The following is a 16,326-nucleotide window of genomic DNA, read 5'->3' as shown; positions in this document are numbered from 1 at the left end:
GGAGGAGGGAAGCCCCCAGCAGACCCCACATGACCTCCATGGGAGGGGAACCTACAGAAGCAGTATGTGGTGAAGGAACAATGTCCCGAGTAAGGCAATACAGTCACCCCTCAATTCTGATCCAGCGGGCCCTCCTCGCCAGCTGCGCTCCCCCCACCCCCCCGGCCCCGATCCCCAGGCAAGGTGTCCAACCAGTCCCCAGCCGCCTCGGGCCGGTCGAAGAAGTGCGTGCGACCATCCACCTCCACCCGCAGCTTAGCCGGGAAGAGCATTGAGTACTTAAGATTTAGGTCCCTTAAACGACGTTTGATGCCAATAAAGCTCTGCCGCTGCTTCTGGACCGCCGGGGTAAAGTCTGGGTAGAAGTTTACGTCCATGTTGTCCAACCTGACCGGTCCCTGTTGCCTGGAGGTCTGGAGGATGGCATCTCGGTCCCGAAAATTAAAGATTCGGGCAATAAGGGGCCGCGGCGGGGCACCGGTCTTAGGGCGGCCCCCGGGGACCCGGTGGGCACGTTCCACCGCAAAAAACTTACTCAGCCCCCGGGGCTGGAGATGGGTCAGGATCAAGTCTTCCACGAAGAGATCCGCCGCCTCCGCCTCACGTCCCTCCGGCACACCAATAATGCGGATATTATTCCTCCGGGCGCGACCCTCGGAATCCTCCAGTCGCCGGTCCATCAGGGCGCTCGCCTGGCCAAGCCGGCGCACCTCCTTCTGGAGGGCCACCACGTCAGTCGTGAGGCTCGTTGTGGTGTGGGTCAGGGAATCGACTCGGTCGTTCGTCTTTGACAAGTCCGCCCTCACAAGGCCCACATCCACCAGGACCGAGTCAATTTTTTGCGACAAGGTATCAAAACGCTGGTCCACTGAGGCCTTCAGTTCAGCGATGGCGCCCATGACGTCCCGGAGGGTTAGATCCACTGGATGGGCAGGTGTCTCCGTCGGTCCCACCGGGGATGACCGCGTTGTCTCCGGAGAACCCTTTTGGAGCGTGTAGCGGTCCATACTATTGGCCTGGTGCGCCGTGCCACGGCGGGTCGTCTTCACCTTCGCCCGGTCGCCATCTTGTTTGGTGGCCATGCTGGCCCTTCCACCGTCGTGCCAAGATCTCCAAACGGGCCGTCACACCAGATCACGGGTGTCAAGGAGGCGACCACAGAGCCGCGGGTCGACCCACCGCCGGCGGGCCAGCTGGGCACCTGGACAAGGCCACACCACCGCACCCCGCTCCGCAGCCCGACCTCGCCAGAGAGCAAGGAGGGCGCAAAAGCGAAAGTGAAAGTGCGGGGTGCGCGAGTCGCCCAGCCCCGCTCGCCGCTGTTATTCACCTTGTCCCCGGATCGCGCCACTACTCCAATCCGGGGGGCCGGCGAGGAGAAGGCCGCAACCTTCAGTCGATGTTCCCACCGGTGTTCGGGGTCCGATTCGAGCCCAAAAAACGGGTAGTGCCTCAGCTCGGGTTCCCCGACACAGTCCCCTTAACAAGGACAGGATATTTCCAGGATTCATTCAGGAGGTCGCGGAGGTCCTCGGGAGCCTCGCACCTACGCGGCCATCTTGGTTGCGCGCTAGGCTCCTCCCTCCTGATTCCCATTTTGTATGTTATGGTGATCATAGGATGAACTGTCGTATGAGACTGCCGTCTAGGTAGAGAGGTCTGGATTCGTAGGGGATCGCGAGGCCGCCGATTGTGATACTCTCGTATGGGCAGAGAGGTCTGGATCCGTATGGGATCGCGAGGCCGCCGATTGTGCTGATACTGTCGTATGGGCAGAGAGGTCTGGGTTCGTATGGGACCGCGAGGCCGCCACTTGTGATACTGTCGTATGGGCAGAGAGGTCTGGATTCGTAGGGGATCGCGAGGCCGCCGATCGTGCTGAGACTGCCGTCTGGGTAGAGAGGTCTGGGTTCGTATGGGACCGCGAGGCCGCCACTTGTGATACTGTCGTATGGGCAGAGAGGTCTGGATCCGTATGGGATCGCGAGGCCGCCGATTGTGCTGAGACTGCCGTCTGGGTAGAGAGGTCTGGGTTCGTATGGGACCGCGAGGCCGCCACTTGTGATACTGTCGTATGGGCAGAGAGGTCTGGATTCGTAGGGGATCGCGAGGCCGCCGATTGTGCTGAGACTGCCGTCTGGGTAGAGAGGTCTGGGTTCGTATGGGACCGCGAGGCCGCCACTTGTGATACTGTCGTACGGGCAGAGAGGTCTGGATTCGTAGGGAATCGCGAGGCCGCCGATTGTGCTGAGACTGCCGTCTGGGTAGAGAGGTCTGGGTTCGTATGGGACCGCGAGGCCGCCACTTGTGATACTGTCGTATGGGCAGAGAGGTCTGGATCCGTATGGGATCGCGAGGCCGCCGATTGTGCTGAGACTGCCGTCTGGGTAGAGAGGTCTGGGTTCGTATGGGACCGCGAGGCCGCCACTTGTGATACTGTCGTATGGGCAGAAAGGTCTGGATCCGTATGGGATCGCGAGGCCGCCGATTGTGAGGTCTTGGTATGCATAGTAGGAATCCCCTGTCCTTAGGTGATAGATATATGTGGTTGCAGGATTGTAAATAGGTTCTAGGGAGGGGGTAACGTTCTGGCTGGGTTAGTGAGGCTCTGATGAGCGGGTTCTATCTGATCCGAAAACCCAAGCAGAACATTTGGCGTCACGAACCGTTTACGAAACCTGTGTGCGTTGTGGTTGTATCGTGTTTGCTTTCGGTGCGTGCGTGGTTTCGTTTGTATATTATTTCTATATAATTGTTTCTTCTTTTCTTTTTTCTCTTTCTTCTTTTTCTTTTTCTCTTTTTCTTTCTTTTCAAAGATGTTTTCTAGAAAGTCGAAATCTACTTTTAAGTTGCCCGTTGATATTCCCGGCTGGGATTCAACGCCTTATGAAGCCTTAGCCCGTGAGTGGGCTGATTCTACTGGTTTGAGTGAGAATTGGAATTCTTTTTTGGAGCTGGCGGAGCCGGCTAATGTGATTACTTGTTTACAGAAGGCGCCGGTATCTAAGGGTGATGAGCTTCCCGTTTTGGGGCGCAGAGGTTGGATTGTTCTGTCTGCGTACAGGATTCTGCATGAGAGGTTGTTGAAGTTGCAGAACTTGCATAAGGATTTGGAAGCGAACTTTGTTGAGATTCAGAATGCTCATACTTTGTTGCGGTGTCAAAATAAGTTGCTTGCTGATAAACTTGGGACGTACCAAACTATTGCCGAGAGGGCGGCTGTGCAAATTGCTCGTTATAAATACAAGAATCGGCGTGGTCGGGTCTCGACGCGAAAGGTGCGTCTGGTCGTGGCGAAAGCCGGACTGGATTGGAATCCTGATGAATGGGATGGTAATATCTGGAACTCGAGTGATTCTCCTTCCTCGGGTGAGGAGTCTGCCAAGCGCGAGTCCTCTCGCTCCGGCCGTGCTTGTAAATCTGCTTCTTGCGCCTCTGATGGTGCACCCCGTGATTGCGCTCGTCCTTCGAGCGGGGTTGATGCTTCTTCCACTGATTGTTCCTCTACGTGTACTGGTCGAGCTCCTTGTGAATGGAAATGGTATATACAAGACAGGGCACGTGTGGGACAAAAAGGAGTTGCATCTTTGCATGAGCAGGTGGCACGGGCGCCATCAACTGAAACTGAGAGTGACCTCCGAATGTTGATGCTAAGCCCAATGAGATCAGAGAGACTGTGATGTACTGGGAGATTACTCCCGGAGCTTTGGCTCCATGCAGAGCGACCCCAGGGTCGGCAGGTTTAGACTTGCATGCCATGGATGACACCATTATAAAAAGTAAAGATCGAGTCATCATTGAAACAGGTGTTGGTGTTCAGATACCACCTGGAAATTTCGGATTATTTGCCCCTAGATCGGGGCTGGCTGTAAAAGGCATTCAGGTGCTTGGAGGAATCATTGATAGTGATTATCAGGGAGAGATTAAGGTGCTCCTGCTGAATAGCAGTGAGGTTGACTTACTGATACATAAAACTGACCGAGTGGCTCAATTGCTAATAATGCCTGTTTTCAGTGGTGAGATCACAAAAGGCACTGCCCCAACGTTGCTAACTGTACGAGGCCAGAAAGGTTTTGGCTCCACAGATAATCCTGGGCTCCACAGATAATCCTATGACCCCCGGGACTGCATGGAGTCCCGGGGGTCATAGTTTCGGACAGAGGCCCGCAGTTCATTGCACGCTTCTGGAAAACATGGTGTACGGCCCTGCAGGTGGAGGTAGCCACGTCGACCAGCTTCCACCCACAGACGGATGGCCAGACCGAGCGTCTTAATCAAACACTCAAGACGTATCTCCGTTGCTTCTCCAAAGAAGCAAGCGCTTCATGGGTATCGCTCCTCTGGTTGGCTGAACTCTCCTACAATAATGCGTGGCATAGCTCCATCAAGGAATCGCCCTTTAGGGCTACCTACGGTTATCACGCCAGGGTTCTTCCGTTGTCTTTCCCAGCGGAGGTGCGGGACCGGCCCGCTCTGGCTGCCCAGCTGCGGGTTCTGGGGAACTTGCATAGACACCTCAAGAAGAATCTGGTGAGAACGAAGGGCCTTTATAAGGCCTGGGCTGACCGCCGTCGACAGGACGGCCCGTCCTATCTACCGGGCGACAAAGTGTGGTTATCCACGAAATACCTCCGCTTCAAAATGCGCAGCGTCTTTCATCCTCGCTTCATAGGCCCATACCCTGTGGTTCGTCGTGTGGGTTTAGTGGCGTATCGATTGGCTTTACCTGTCTCTTTGCGCATCCACCCGGTGTTCCACTGCAGCTTGCTGAAGCCGGCGGTGGGGGCCAGGAGGGTGGCAGCCCCGCCGATATTTCGGGATGGCCAGTTGGAGTACGAGGTCCGGAAGGTGTTGGATTCCAAATTGAGGAGGGGTCGTCTGTGGTATCTTCTGTCCTGGAAGGGGTACTCGGCGGAGGAGGATTCCTGGGTCCCGGCCTCGGACATACACGCTCCGGAGGCGGTCCGTTCCTTTCACGCCCGCTGCCCGGGCAAGCCTGGTCATAGGAGGCGCCCGGCGAGGGGGGCATACTGTCAGGCGCGGATCTAGGGCGCCTACCGCATGTACAGTCAAAGGAGGACTTCATTCACCAGAATCCCCGGCTGTAGGGAGGCGTGGCCAAGAAAGGGTAAATACGAGCGAAGCGAGCCAATCGAGGCGCGTAATACTGGAAGGTGGTTTTGATGCTGATCAGGAGGATCATTGGAGAGAAGGAAGACGCGGGTGTTCGCGTCTAATACCATTGGGGAAGCAAGTACCTGGCCGTGGCAGGGGTTAGCCGCGAGGTACGCGGCTTCGGGAAAACAGGCCCGACTTCACGCGGGACGCTGACGTAAGCGTCGCCGCGCTTCTCAGTCGCTGCCGTCTGGGTAGAGAGGTCTGGGTTCGTATGGGACCGCGAGGCCGCCACTTGTGATACTGTCGTATGGGCAGAGAGGTCTGGATCCGTATGGGATCGCGAGGCCGCCGATTGTGCTGAGACTGCCGTCTGGGTAGAGAGGTCTGGGTTCGTATGGGACCGCGAGGCCGCCACTTGTGATACTGTCGTATGGGCAGAAAGGTCTGGATCCGTATGGGATCGCGAGGCCGCCGATTGTGAGGTCTTGGTATGCATAGTAGGAATCCCCTGTCCTTAGGTGATAGATATATGTGGTTGCAGGATTGTAAATAGGTTCTAGGGAGGGGGTAACGTTCTGGCTGGGTTAGTGAGGCTCTGATGAGCGGGTTCTATCTGATCCGAAAACCCAAGCAGAACAGGAGCGCAACCACGATCCGAAGGCGTGCTCCAAGTGCTGGGCCATGAACCTGAAGGCTTTGCAGGAGCAGTCCTGAAAGCTGCTGGAGGCCCGCCGATCGGCTCTGCTTCACTCCCGTTCAAGGAAAATGTCTCACACGGTCGCGGAGCCCACACTCCTTTCACTCCAAGTCATCAAAGAGATCCTTGGGTAAGTCAGGAAAGCACAAAAAGAAGTCGAAGAAGCACAGGCGTTCTTAGACTTCTCACCGTTGGTCGGCCCACGCGATGCGGGATTCCAAGTGTCGTTGCTCTACTTCTGAGATGGTTTCACACCTCCCTCCCTTTCCGGGAGCCAGAACATCTCCTGCCCAAATCCAGAAATTCTATGATGCCTTGTACCTCATATTTGGGCAGCGCAGCTCTGCTGGCACACCTTTGGGCCCCGCGGAGTCGGTCTGGGGCCCAGGGACTTCGACGCCAGCGGCACCGGCCCCAGTTCTGGAGGGTCCTCTTGAATCCAGGCCTGGATCCGGATCGATGCCGGTCGATCTTCACCGATCTGACGACAACACTCCCAGCGTCGACAGTGCCCCGGTTGGCGCCGACCCCATCCTCATATCCGAAGAGGGCACGGAGCCAGACCGACGTTGATTCGACGCCGGAAGGGATTTTTTCCCCTGTATTCATTCCTGGGCCAGAAGGTGAGAAAAAGGACTGGGAGGGGCCCCTGAACCCTTTAATCGACCAGGTTGAGAAACTGGACTGTAAAATGGACCTGGGTGAACCAGTGGTCTGGACACTTCTCCTGACACTAGCCTGCATTCTTCCCCTACTGTGGCTATGGAGGAGGGAGCTTCCTATGCTGTGGTGATGAGGAGGGCACCTGAAGTCCTCGGCCTCGAGCTCCTTACGGTTGCAGTCAGGACTAACCTCCTGGAAGAGGTGCTTCGGCCTGCGCCTTCCTCTTCTGAACCCCTTTTGCCATTCAGTGAAGCCCTCACTGACGTCCTTTTGGGCACCCGTTTCAAGCCCAGCACAGGGGCTCTTGTGGATAGAACGATTGCCCGCTACCCTGCTCCGGGCGACCCAGCATTCCTGACCAAACACCCCTTTCCTGAGTGCTTGGTGGTCCTAGACTGTTCATCAAAAGGCACATTCCCTTCTGCTCCCCCAGCTAAGAAATCCAAGAAGCTGGACCAGCTGGGGAAGAGCATGTTCTCTACCTCCAGCTTGGCATTGCGGTTGGTGAATACTGCATGCCTCTTGGGCCACTACCTCCATACTATCTGGGATATGTTCGCGCAGATGCTGCCTCAATGCCTGGAGGAGGTCTGGGCCATTCTCTCTCAAGCAGTTGCAGATGGGAGTGACGCCGCCAAATTCACCATACGATGTGGACTGAATACCACCGGTTCACCGGACAGAACGATTGCCACTTCGGTAGCTGTTAGGCGCTACACCTGGTTGAGGACTTCTGGCTTCTCAGGGGATGTCCAGTCTTCCTTGATGTATGCAAAAGAAACAGTTGATGGACGGAATGCTGGACAATGCAAACATTCACCAGCAGTCACAAGGATCTGGGTTTAATCCATCGTTCTTTTGCTCACCACACCACCCCAGTTTGGACCCAGCCATATGCAAATCAGTCTTGACCCTGTTCCTTGTGGGAGCATTCCAGCCTGAACTGCCAAGCCAGGTCTTTTTTACATTGGTCACCCCGAGTGGGACGGGTATGCCCAGACGTGGGGCCCGTGCGCTGCATGCCACTGGAGTCAAGCTATCCTGGCTGATGAGGGCTGAAAGCCCAAAACCGGTAATAGGATGCTTGTTTCCAGTCCAGGGAGGACCTGGCCTGGCAGTTCGGGCTAGACTGTTCCCATTGGGCGCAGGGTCAAGACTGATTTGCATGTGGCTGGGTCCAAACTGGAATGGCATGGTGAGCAATAAAACGATGGATTTAGGCCCAGATCTCTGTACTGGGGTGAAGGTATGACGTTGTTCTGCATTCTGTCCATCAATTGTTCTTTTTGCATCAGTCTTCCTTGATGGATATGCTCTTTGATGGCACTTGCCTTTTTGGCAACAAGGCAGACTCAGCGCTTGAGCACTTTAAAGGAATCTCGAGCTACGTCAGATTCTTAGGCCTCGTGGCTACCTCACGTCCACCTCAGTCTGCCTTTTGTCCCTTTCATGGCTACAGAAGGGGCTCCCAGCCACGTCCTGTCCATCCCAGCCACAGAGTCACACAAACTGTCCAGCCTATGGGTGGCCGCGGACGTGGGTCCCAGCATCCTCGCCTTTCAGGGACCCAGCGGGCGGGCCAGTCCACCTTTTCCCCCAAGCTGCAGCTTCCAAACCTTCCTAGTCCGACATTACAGGGCCATCAACTGCCACTTGGAGGCAGGATCTGCCATTACCTCCTCCAGTGGCAATCCATTACGTCTGACAGGTAAGTTCTGCAAATCGTCTGAAGGAGCTACTCCCACCCCTTCGAGACTACCTTTCCCTCCATGCCACCTTCTTACGATCACATGATACAGGTTCATTTAGCACTTCTCCGCCAGGAAGTATCGGCTCTCGTGGCCAAGGGAGCTATAGAGAGTGTCTCTGTGCCAGAAGTAGGTTGTGATCGTTACGCCCTCTACTTACTGTAACAAACAGGGTGGGGTGGGGTCGTGTACCCTTTGTCAAAAGGCTCTCCGCCTCTGAACATGGCTGGAACATCAGGACATGACCCTGGTGGTTCAACACCTGGCGGGTTCCCTGAATGCCAGGGTGGACAATCTCAGCTGTCAGAGCCTAGTTGATCACGAATGGCGTCTCCATCCAGGGGTGGCGCAAGATCTCTTTCAGCGGTGGGGACAGCCTTGGTTTGAGCTGAAGAGAATGTGCAATGTCAGCAGTTTTGCGCGTTGGAGTTTCCAAGGTTGCACTCGCTCGGCTGCGCTTTTCATCGCGAGTGGAGCTTCGGCCTCCTGTACGCCTTTCCACCTGTACCACATCTGCCCAGAGTGCTCAAGAAGATCATGTGATCAAGTCATTCTTGTAGCTCCGGACTGGGCATGATGAGTCTGGTACCCCGACGTCCTGTGCATGGCCATCAATCCTCCGATCAGACGGCCCCTTTGGGAGGATCTTCTGTTGCAGCAGCAGGGAAGGGTTCTTCCCCTGAACCTGTCCAGACTCCATCTCCTTGCGTGGAGATTGAGAAGTGGCAATTGACCGCTTTCGACCTTCCGCCCGAAGTATGTGATGTTATCTTGGTAGCCAGGCATCCCTCCTCTAAAACGGTATACACCTGTAGATGGAACACATTTGTGGCATGGTGCACAGCAAAGGCTGTTGACACCCTCTCTGCTCCTCTGCTCGAGGTCCTTTTGTATATTCTTTCTTTGACCCAGCAGGGATCTGCCCCGGGCACTCTTAAAAGATATCTTGCAGCCATCTCTGCTTTTCTTTGGCTACCAGATCAACCTTCTTTATTCAAATCTCCTATTGTTAGCAGATTCTTTAAGGGCCCTACTCATCTGTTCCCTCCATCTCCTTTTGTAATGCCCCAATGGATGTTAAATCTGGTTCTCACCTTACTTATGTGTGCTCCCTTCAAGCCTCTTCATAATGTCCCCTCAGGTTGCTGACTCTCAAAACTGCCTTTCTTGTTGCCATCACTTCTGCTATCCGGATAAAGTGGTGCTGTGGACCGAGCCTTCATTCCTTCCTAAGGTCGTCACGCCTTCTCATTTGGGACAATCTATCACTCTGCCCACCTTTTATCCACCTCTGCATCCCTCCAAGGAGGAGGAGAGACTCCACCGTCTAGACCCAAAACATGCATTACATTTATCTTGATCTTACAAAAGACTACCAGGTGGATGATCAACTCTTCATTGGGTATGTGGGTGCCAAGAAAGGTTGGGCTGTTCAGAAACGGACCATCTCCCGATGTGTTGTCCTTTGCATCAAAATATGCTATTTTTTTGGGGAAGAAGGACCCTCCTGTGGGGTTGCGTGCTCATTTCACCAGAGCAGCGGCGGAAACTATGGCATTATCATGTGGAGTTCCAGTCCTTGACATCTGTCAGGCAGCAACGTGGGCATCCTTGCACTACTGCCTCGATAGCCAAGCCCAGAGGAATGGGGACTGTGCCCGTTCGATCCTCCAGGACTTTCTGGTTTGATCTTAGTTATACCCTCCTCCGGGAATTGAAATTGCTGGGGTACCAATTCCAAGGTAAGGAATCTACAACTAACAGTCTCTATCAGATGAACAAGTTACTTCCCTTCAGTAACGATGTATCTGATAGAGACATCTGTTAGGTGTAGATTCCTTACCGCCCCACTCATCCTCCCCGCTCTGCGAACTGATTTCTAGGGATAGGGATTCCCTAAAGGTCCCTAGTTTTGACACACCAGTGGTCAGTGTCTTTCGTGGCTCTGCACTTCGAGCATGGAAGGTCGTGTTAAGAATTGACGTCAGCGCGCATGGGCGGCGTTTATGTAGGTCCCGTGACATCATCCAGGCGCACTCGGCGCTGACGACGAACTCTGAGCCGACTGATGACACCTAATGATGTGCAGGGGTACTGCTGAAGAAAAGAAACAATCTCCAGATCCAGACTGACATCTGGGGGAAATCTACAACTAACATATGTATCTACCAGATACATCGTTACCAAAGGTAAGTAACTTGTTTTTTTTCAACCATAGTCCATGTCTTTATCAAAGTATTGCATAGCATGCTATTACCTTCTTGCAAACTTCACAGCAAGTGTAGTTTTTGGCACCTCCTTACTTCTGCCTGTACCATGGCTCTGAGATAATGTTGTTTGATCACATGCTTCTGGCTGCGGATAGCAAGTATGTGGTGCCCGCAGGACTCATTTGCACAGTGTTGGTTGAGTATTCTCCCTTACAAAGGCAGCCTTTATTTATGTATTTCGGCCCTTTACAAAAACCTGCATGGTGAACAGTGCAGGGTGTAACAAGTCAAATAAACAGAAGAGTGGCAAATCCTCTCAAATGTAGTACATGGTATTCACAATGAATGGCAAAAGCTCTTTTCAGACAGATTTAAAACAATTATTGGCTGATGCAGTTGGTCTGGCGTTGACTGCCCGTCTTTTACATTTCTTGCTCCGTTTGTCTTGATTTTTGCAAATCCTTATTGTTCGGCAAGCTGCCGGGTCCTCATTAAATATAAAAAAACAATGTCTAAGGGCACACCCGACATTAAAGGGAACTACCTTGTGTGTGGATGTGCTCTTTGTGAAAGGGCAAAAGAGCAAAAGAATGATGGATTAAACCCAGATCCTTGTGACTGGGGGTGAATGTCTGCATTGTCCAGCATTCCGTCCATCAATTGTTTCTTTTGCATATATCGCCCTAAGTGGGAAGGGTATGCCCAGACGTGGGTCCCGTGCTCACTACACCACTGGATTCAAGCTACCCTGGCTGATGAAGGGTGATGCCCTGAAACCAGTCCCAGGATGCTTGTTTTCGGTTCAGGGAGGACCCGGCTTGGCAGTTTGGGCTGGACTGTTCCCACAAGGAAATGGATCAAGACTGATTTGCATATGGCTGGGTCCAATCTGGGGTGGTGTGGTGAGCAAAAGAATGTTGGATTAAACCCAGATCCTTGTGATTGGGGGTGAATGTCTGCATTGTCCAGTATTCCGTCCATCAATTGTTTCTTTTGCCTTGTGAAAGGGCAGCATGCTGAAACTCGTAGTGAAGTCAGTCAATGGCAACAGTGCGCTAACATTGGCTCTTGATGCATGCTACAATGGGTGGAAGGAAAACGTGAATGACACAATGACAGACTAATGGATGAAGTCTGGCTGAAACTATGTTAGACATACCTTTAATAAAATCAAAAGGTCTTGGCAAACACAGGCCCAAAAAAGCCAAAGGTCTAGTATTGGCTGCTACCCTCGCCTTTGAGAATGAAGTCAAGAAAGAAGGGAAGAATGCAAGGAATGGAAGAGCAAAAAGGAAGGCAGACAAAAGGAAAGAAAAACGAAAAAAGGCAACAACGGAAATAAATAAAGAAGGTAAAAAAGAAAAGGCAATAAAATAAAGAAGGTAATAAATGAGGAAAGAAGACAAAGAAAGAAAGAAGCAAAAAATGAAAGACAGACGGCAAAACAGAAAGAGAAGAAAAGAAGGAAAGAGCAAAGGAAAGAAGGTAAAATGAGGAAGGAAAGATAAGGGAAAAAAGGAAAGATGGCAAGAAACAAAGATGCAAAAATGGAAAGGAAAGAAATAGGAATTAAGGTAAAAAACAAAGAAAGAAGGAAAGGAGAATGAAGGGAAGAAAGAAGGAAATAAAAAGGAGAAAAAAGAGAAAGTGAAAAGGTAACAAAGAAAGAAAAGAAGAAAGTAAAGAAAGAAAGGAGGACGAAGGCAAAAACAAAGAAAGAAATTAGAAAGGCAAGACAGGAAGAAGGAAAGAAGGCAAACAAGAAAGGGATAAAAGAAGGGGAACAGGAAAGGAGAGAAAAAAGGAAAGAAAGAAGAAGTAGAGAAGGAAGTAAAGAGGTTTCACCGTATAAAACACTGGATATTAAAACCCAAATTACACCGCACCTATGTTTAAATAAAACTGTTGCAAGTGTGCTGCCAATTAGACACCATAAAGTTTGGGTTTCTTCCAGTGCAAAGTTATTCATAGAACCATTGGTGAAGCCCCATCTAAAAACACAATGTGGTAAGCTGTGAAATAGCAGCAGTCCACTTCAAAAGGAATTTACAACAGTATTGGAAGGAGATAGGAACTGATAAAGCTGGAAGAGGCCCTGTGCTCACTTCCAATGCGTCCTAGTATCCCATACCACAACACGGGCACTAAAGGAACTCCTTGTGGAGGATGTGCACCTGGTGAAAGAGCAACGTGCTGTCACTCAAAGTGACACTAAGCAGAGGCTTAAGTTGGCTGACCCATTGCCCCATGCTGTATGCTTTAGTGGATGGAAGCAAAATAGGAATGACACAACAAGAGACCAATGGGTGAAGGCAGGTGGCCTACAGCCCCTTTCAAAGTAAGTATATTATGAATATTATTTTAGTAAAATCAGGAAGTCTTGGCTAATGACTGACCTAAACCAGAATCATCTGGACCAGGTCTTGTGGGAAGAGGCTGTGGACAACTGGTGAAGCAGTTTTATACTTCTGTGTGCTGGATTTGTTGGTGATACTGAAAATCCAGATTTTTTTTTTATGAGCGCATGGCTACCCTGGGGCATCCCAGCGCTAAGACAGAAGCAGAGAGGGACAACACAGCACACTCAAGGGAAGATTCAGGTCTTCAATGATTTCCGGAAGGCTAAATGGCTAGTTTCCCTCCGCAGGCAGAGGGGAAGAGTATTCCACATCTTAGCAGCGTTGTAAGCGAATAGGCGTCCGCCACTCCTGGCCCTCTTAATCTTGGGAACAGCCGCCAAATGTAAGTCGTCAGAGCGCAGTCGTCTATTTGCCACATAAAGCTGAACCATGGAGTGGTTGATCGTGGGGCCATTACCAGTTAGCATTTCATGTAATCCATCCAAGCAGAGCAGAAGGAGTGAATGGACCTCATAAGCCTACACACACACACACACACACACACACACACACACACCTCTTAGAGAGGACCCCTCCTTAACCCCTGATCCTTACTCAACATGGTGCTGTGGCTGATGCTGAGAGCAGGTGATAAAACCGCTGAAATGTCCCCTGAATCAAGAAAAACCTGTGCCTTATGACACGTTAATTTTGTTTCCATGAGGTCATTCCTCATTCTGGGGACTGAAAATAACAATGCTGCAGTTAGGGGTAGAAATACAGTCTAGAATCGGTAGTTCCAGCACCGCTATTTCCCCTTCAGACTACAGACATCTCGTAAGAAAGCCCTCTGTGTGAGGCCTATAATTGCAGTCCTCCTAAGTTAAATTAAAGGCAGTTCTGGCACTGGCGCCATTTACTTGAGAGGGCACTCATGCTCACCCTTGCTTTGGCACCGTTTCAAAGTAACACAAGACGAGAAGAGACTGTAAGTGTTCCATGGAAGAGATGCTTGACACAGGCATTTTGTATCACTTACGATTGTGAACTGAATTGCTTTTGGATTTAAAGAGAGTTAGTGTAGAGGTCAGCATGATTTCCATAGAGCCCGTGTACGTTTAAGGCCTTCCACACACATAAGTGGTACTTAACTAGTCGGAGGTGAGGATGATTTCTACTTTTGGGACCTTGCGTACCGGGCATTCGTTCCAGAATCCCAGTGAAGAGCCGTGTGTCGGTCAGGGTTGTACTCCTATGGTTTGGTGCCAACAAGGAGAGCAATCACCACTTACTAAGAGAATACAACTCAAAAGTGAGAACCACACACAGAACCATTTCGAATTTGAAGAAGTTGGGAAGGAATGGAATCTGGCCTTTACCAGAGTTAGAATTGGGTAGTTAGTCCCTTTTCAAATCCAGGCATGGTCAATTGGCAAAAAACATTGACTGTATTTTAACAAAAGCAAGGTGGTGGGAGATATCATCACACACTTTTTTACAAATTCCAAACACATTATATATGACACTGTGGTATACCAAGCACATAGGCATTGACCTGAGATTGAGATAGCAATCCTACAAGCGTAGATCTAATAACTTTAAAATATCCACGAAGCAGATGAAAGGCAGAAAGCAGAGTCATGCCAGGGTCTCAGGACACCTGATCATCAGTTTCCTGGTCGCAAGCTTAGAAGACCATAGGGTCTCACAACCGCAGGCCTAGGCGACATCCATGGGAACAGCCAGGCACTATGACTCTCTGAAATAATCAACCTAAATGAGCCACTTGGTGTTTTGGGGCTAAAAATGTAATTTTTCTTTTAGTTCCCTCTGGTTTGATCAGAAAGAAATAGGGAAAGGGCACACTTGTGAGATGCCGTCACTAGAGAAGCCAATTTTTTTGATTAAAAGGCAAAAGTACATTGTTCAAAATTATATGGTTCACCGAAGGGAAAAAACACAAGCAGTGGACACGTGGTAGAAAACTATACATTTGGAAATATGGGATGCAAACTGATAGCGTGAGTATCCTATCCGGCATCATAACAGGCATGGTGGGGCTCATAGTAGAATGTGCTTGTAGGAGCAACGCAGTACTACTATTACTATTGGACTGTGACTTCGGTTGAAGTAAGTCGCTTGGAGTGGGCAGTGACAGCAGTCACACCCTGCGAAGAGCTCACTGTATGATGCTTGGACACGTAAAGGATGTTTGGGAGGCCTCTTGAAGAATAAATGCTTCTTAAATCTTTGAGGTACTTAGAAGGGGTGTGTAGGTTCACCCTCTTCTCCCCTATGGCACATACCCAGTAGAAACTAGAATGGCACTCGAGGAGATTGCTTATTTAGTGAGATGGATAATACCTTGCTGGAAAAGGTTAATGAAGTTCATGGAAGTATTTTGAGGTGGGGCTTGAAACAAAACTGGCTTTGGCGAATGGTGAGTTTCATGGCCTGACAACGGCTTCCTTCGGTTAAACCTCCCACAATCTTCATTGTGCCTGTTTTCCCTTTTAATGCACCCTCCTCGGGTTTGGATTGTTGGCCAATGCCATGTATCGTTGTGCTGATGCATCAATCATTGGTTATTGCTTACTATACTGTCTCTAGAGGTCAAGACTAGACTGCTGATGAATGTATTTTACCTACACAGGAGGACCAGGATGCGATGGAGGCTGATTTGGACAAGTCAGAGCTGCTGCAGCCTCAGCTGGGAGAACTGTCTGGAGAGAAGCTGCTGACAACAGAATACTTGGGTGTAAGTGGTACTTTGTCATTCCTCTTTCTAATTGAGCCACACGTAAGTCCGGGTTGTTGTGCTAGAAGGCACACAACGCTACATGATAATTTTAAATGTACATTTCAAAGAAGCAGGTAGTTTTCCTATTATGTTACTACTTATATAATGTGCATGCACTACAGCGGTGTCTTCTTTAGGTCTTGGGGTCGACAGCATTGCTGTAAAACAGACTTATGGCTAACAATATACAAAGTGTAGATTCAAGCATTAGCTTTCTTTAATCAGCCGCTTTCTGCCATTTGCTGGAAACTATCAATCGTGTCTAGGTTTGATCAGCCCAACGGAATATACATCTGTCACCTAATGCTATTGGCTGTTTGGGTGTATCCTTTCACCTCCATGTGAGTGTATATATTGAATTGCATGATGGATTACTTTAGAACTATAACCCTCTCTCTCTCCGCTCCTGTTGGCTTCCTCTCAATATCTCTCTCTAATGTGCTAATGATGTATGTGTTAACACATTCCACCCAGACCTATTGGTCTTGCCAATGTTTATTTAACCTGTTATCTGGAGAGTGTTGGAACCGAGTGACCAATGTCATGGTGGATTTGCTACAGAGAAGCCAGTTGTAGATCACTTTCTGAAGTACCAGTGGTCCGATAGATCTTGTAAGGGATTTTTGAATCCATCCATGGTCTTCGTCTAGGGTAGACAATGTGCACCCACAAGAAGGAGGCTAAGAATCAGGTGCAGGTTTCTACAATCTGAAAGAAACAGTTAGTTATAGATTCCTTACCTTAGAATGAC

At 50.5% G+C, this 16,326-nt stretch overlaps 1 protein-coding gene across 2 annotated transcripts in view; it reads left to right on the top strand.

Annotated features, from left to right (window-relative positions):
• Nucleotides 1–16,326, top strand: part of ARMC9 (armadillo repeat containing 9) — a 542,713-nt gene that overhangs the window by 425,104 nt on the left and 101,283 nt on the right. For both annotated transcript variants that reach the window (XM_085635734.1, XM_085635735.1), the window contains exon 20: nt 15,429–15,533. In XM_085635734.1, the coding sequence (XP_085491860.1) occupies nt 15,429–15,533 (105 nt within the window). The remainder of the gene's footprint in view (nt 1–15,428; nt 15,534–16,326) is intronic.

Source organism: Triturus cristatus, chromosome 11 (genome assembly GCF_964204655.1).
Source record: "Triturus cristatus chromosome 11, aTriCri1.1, whole genome shotgun sequence".
NCBI lineage: Eukaryota > Metazoa > Chordata > Amphibia > Caudata > Salamandridae > Triturus > Triturus cristatus.
Note: the sequence above shows the minus strand (reverse complement) of the source record. Positions and strands in the feature narration are given on the sequence as shown.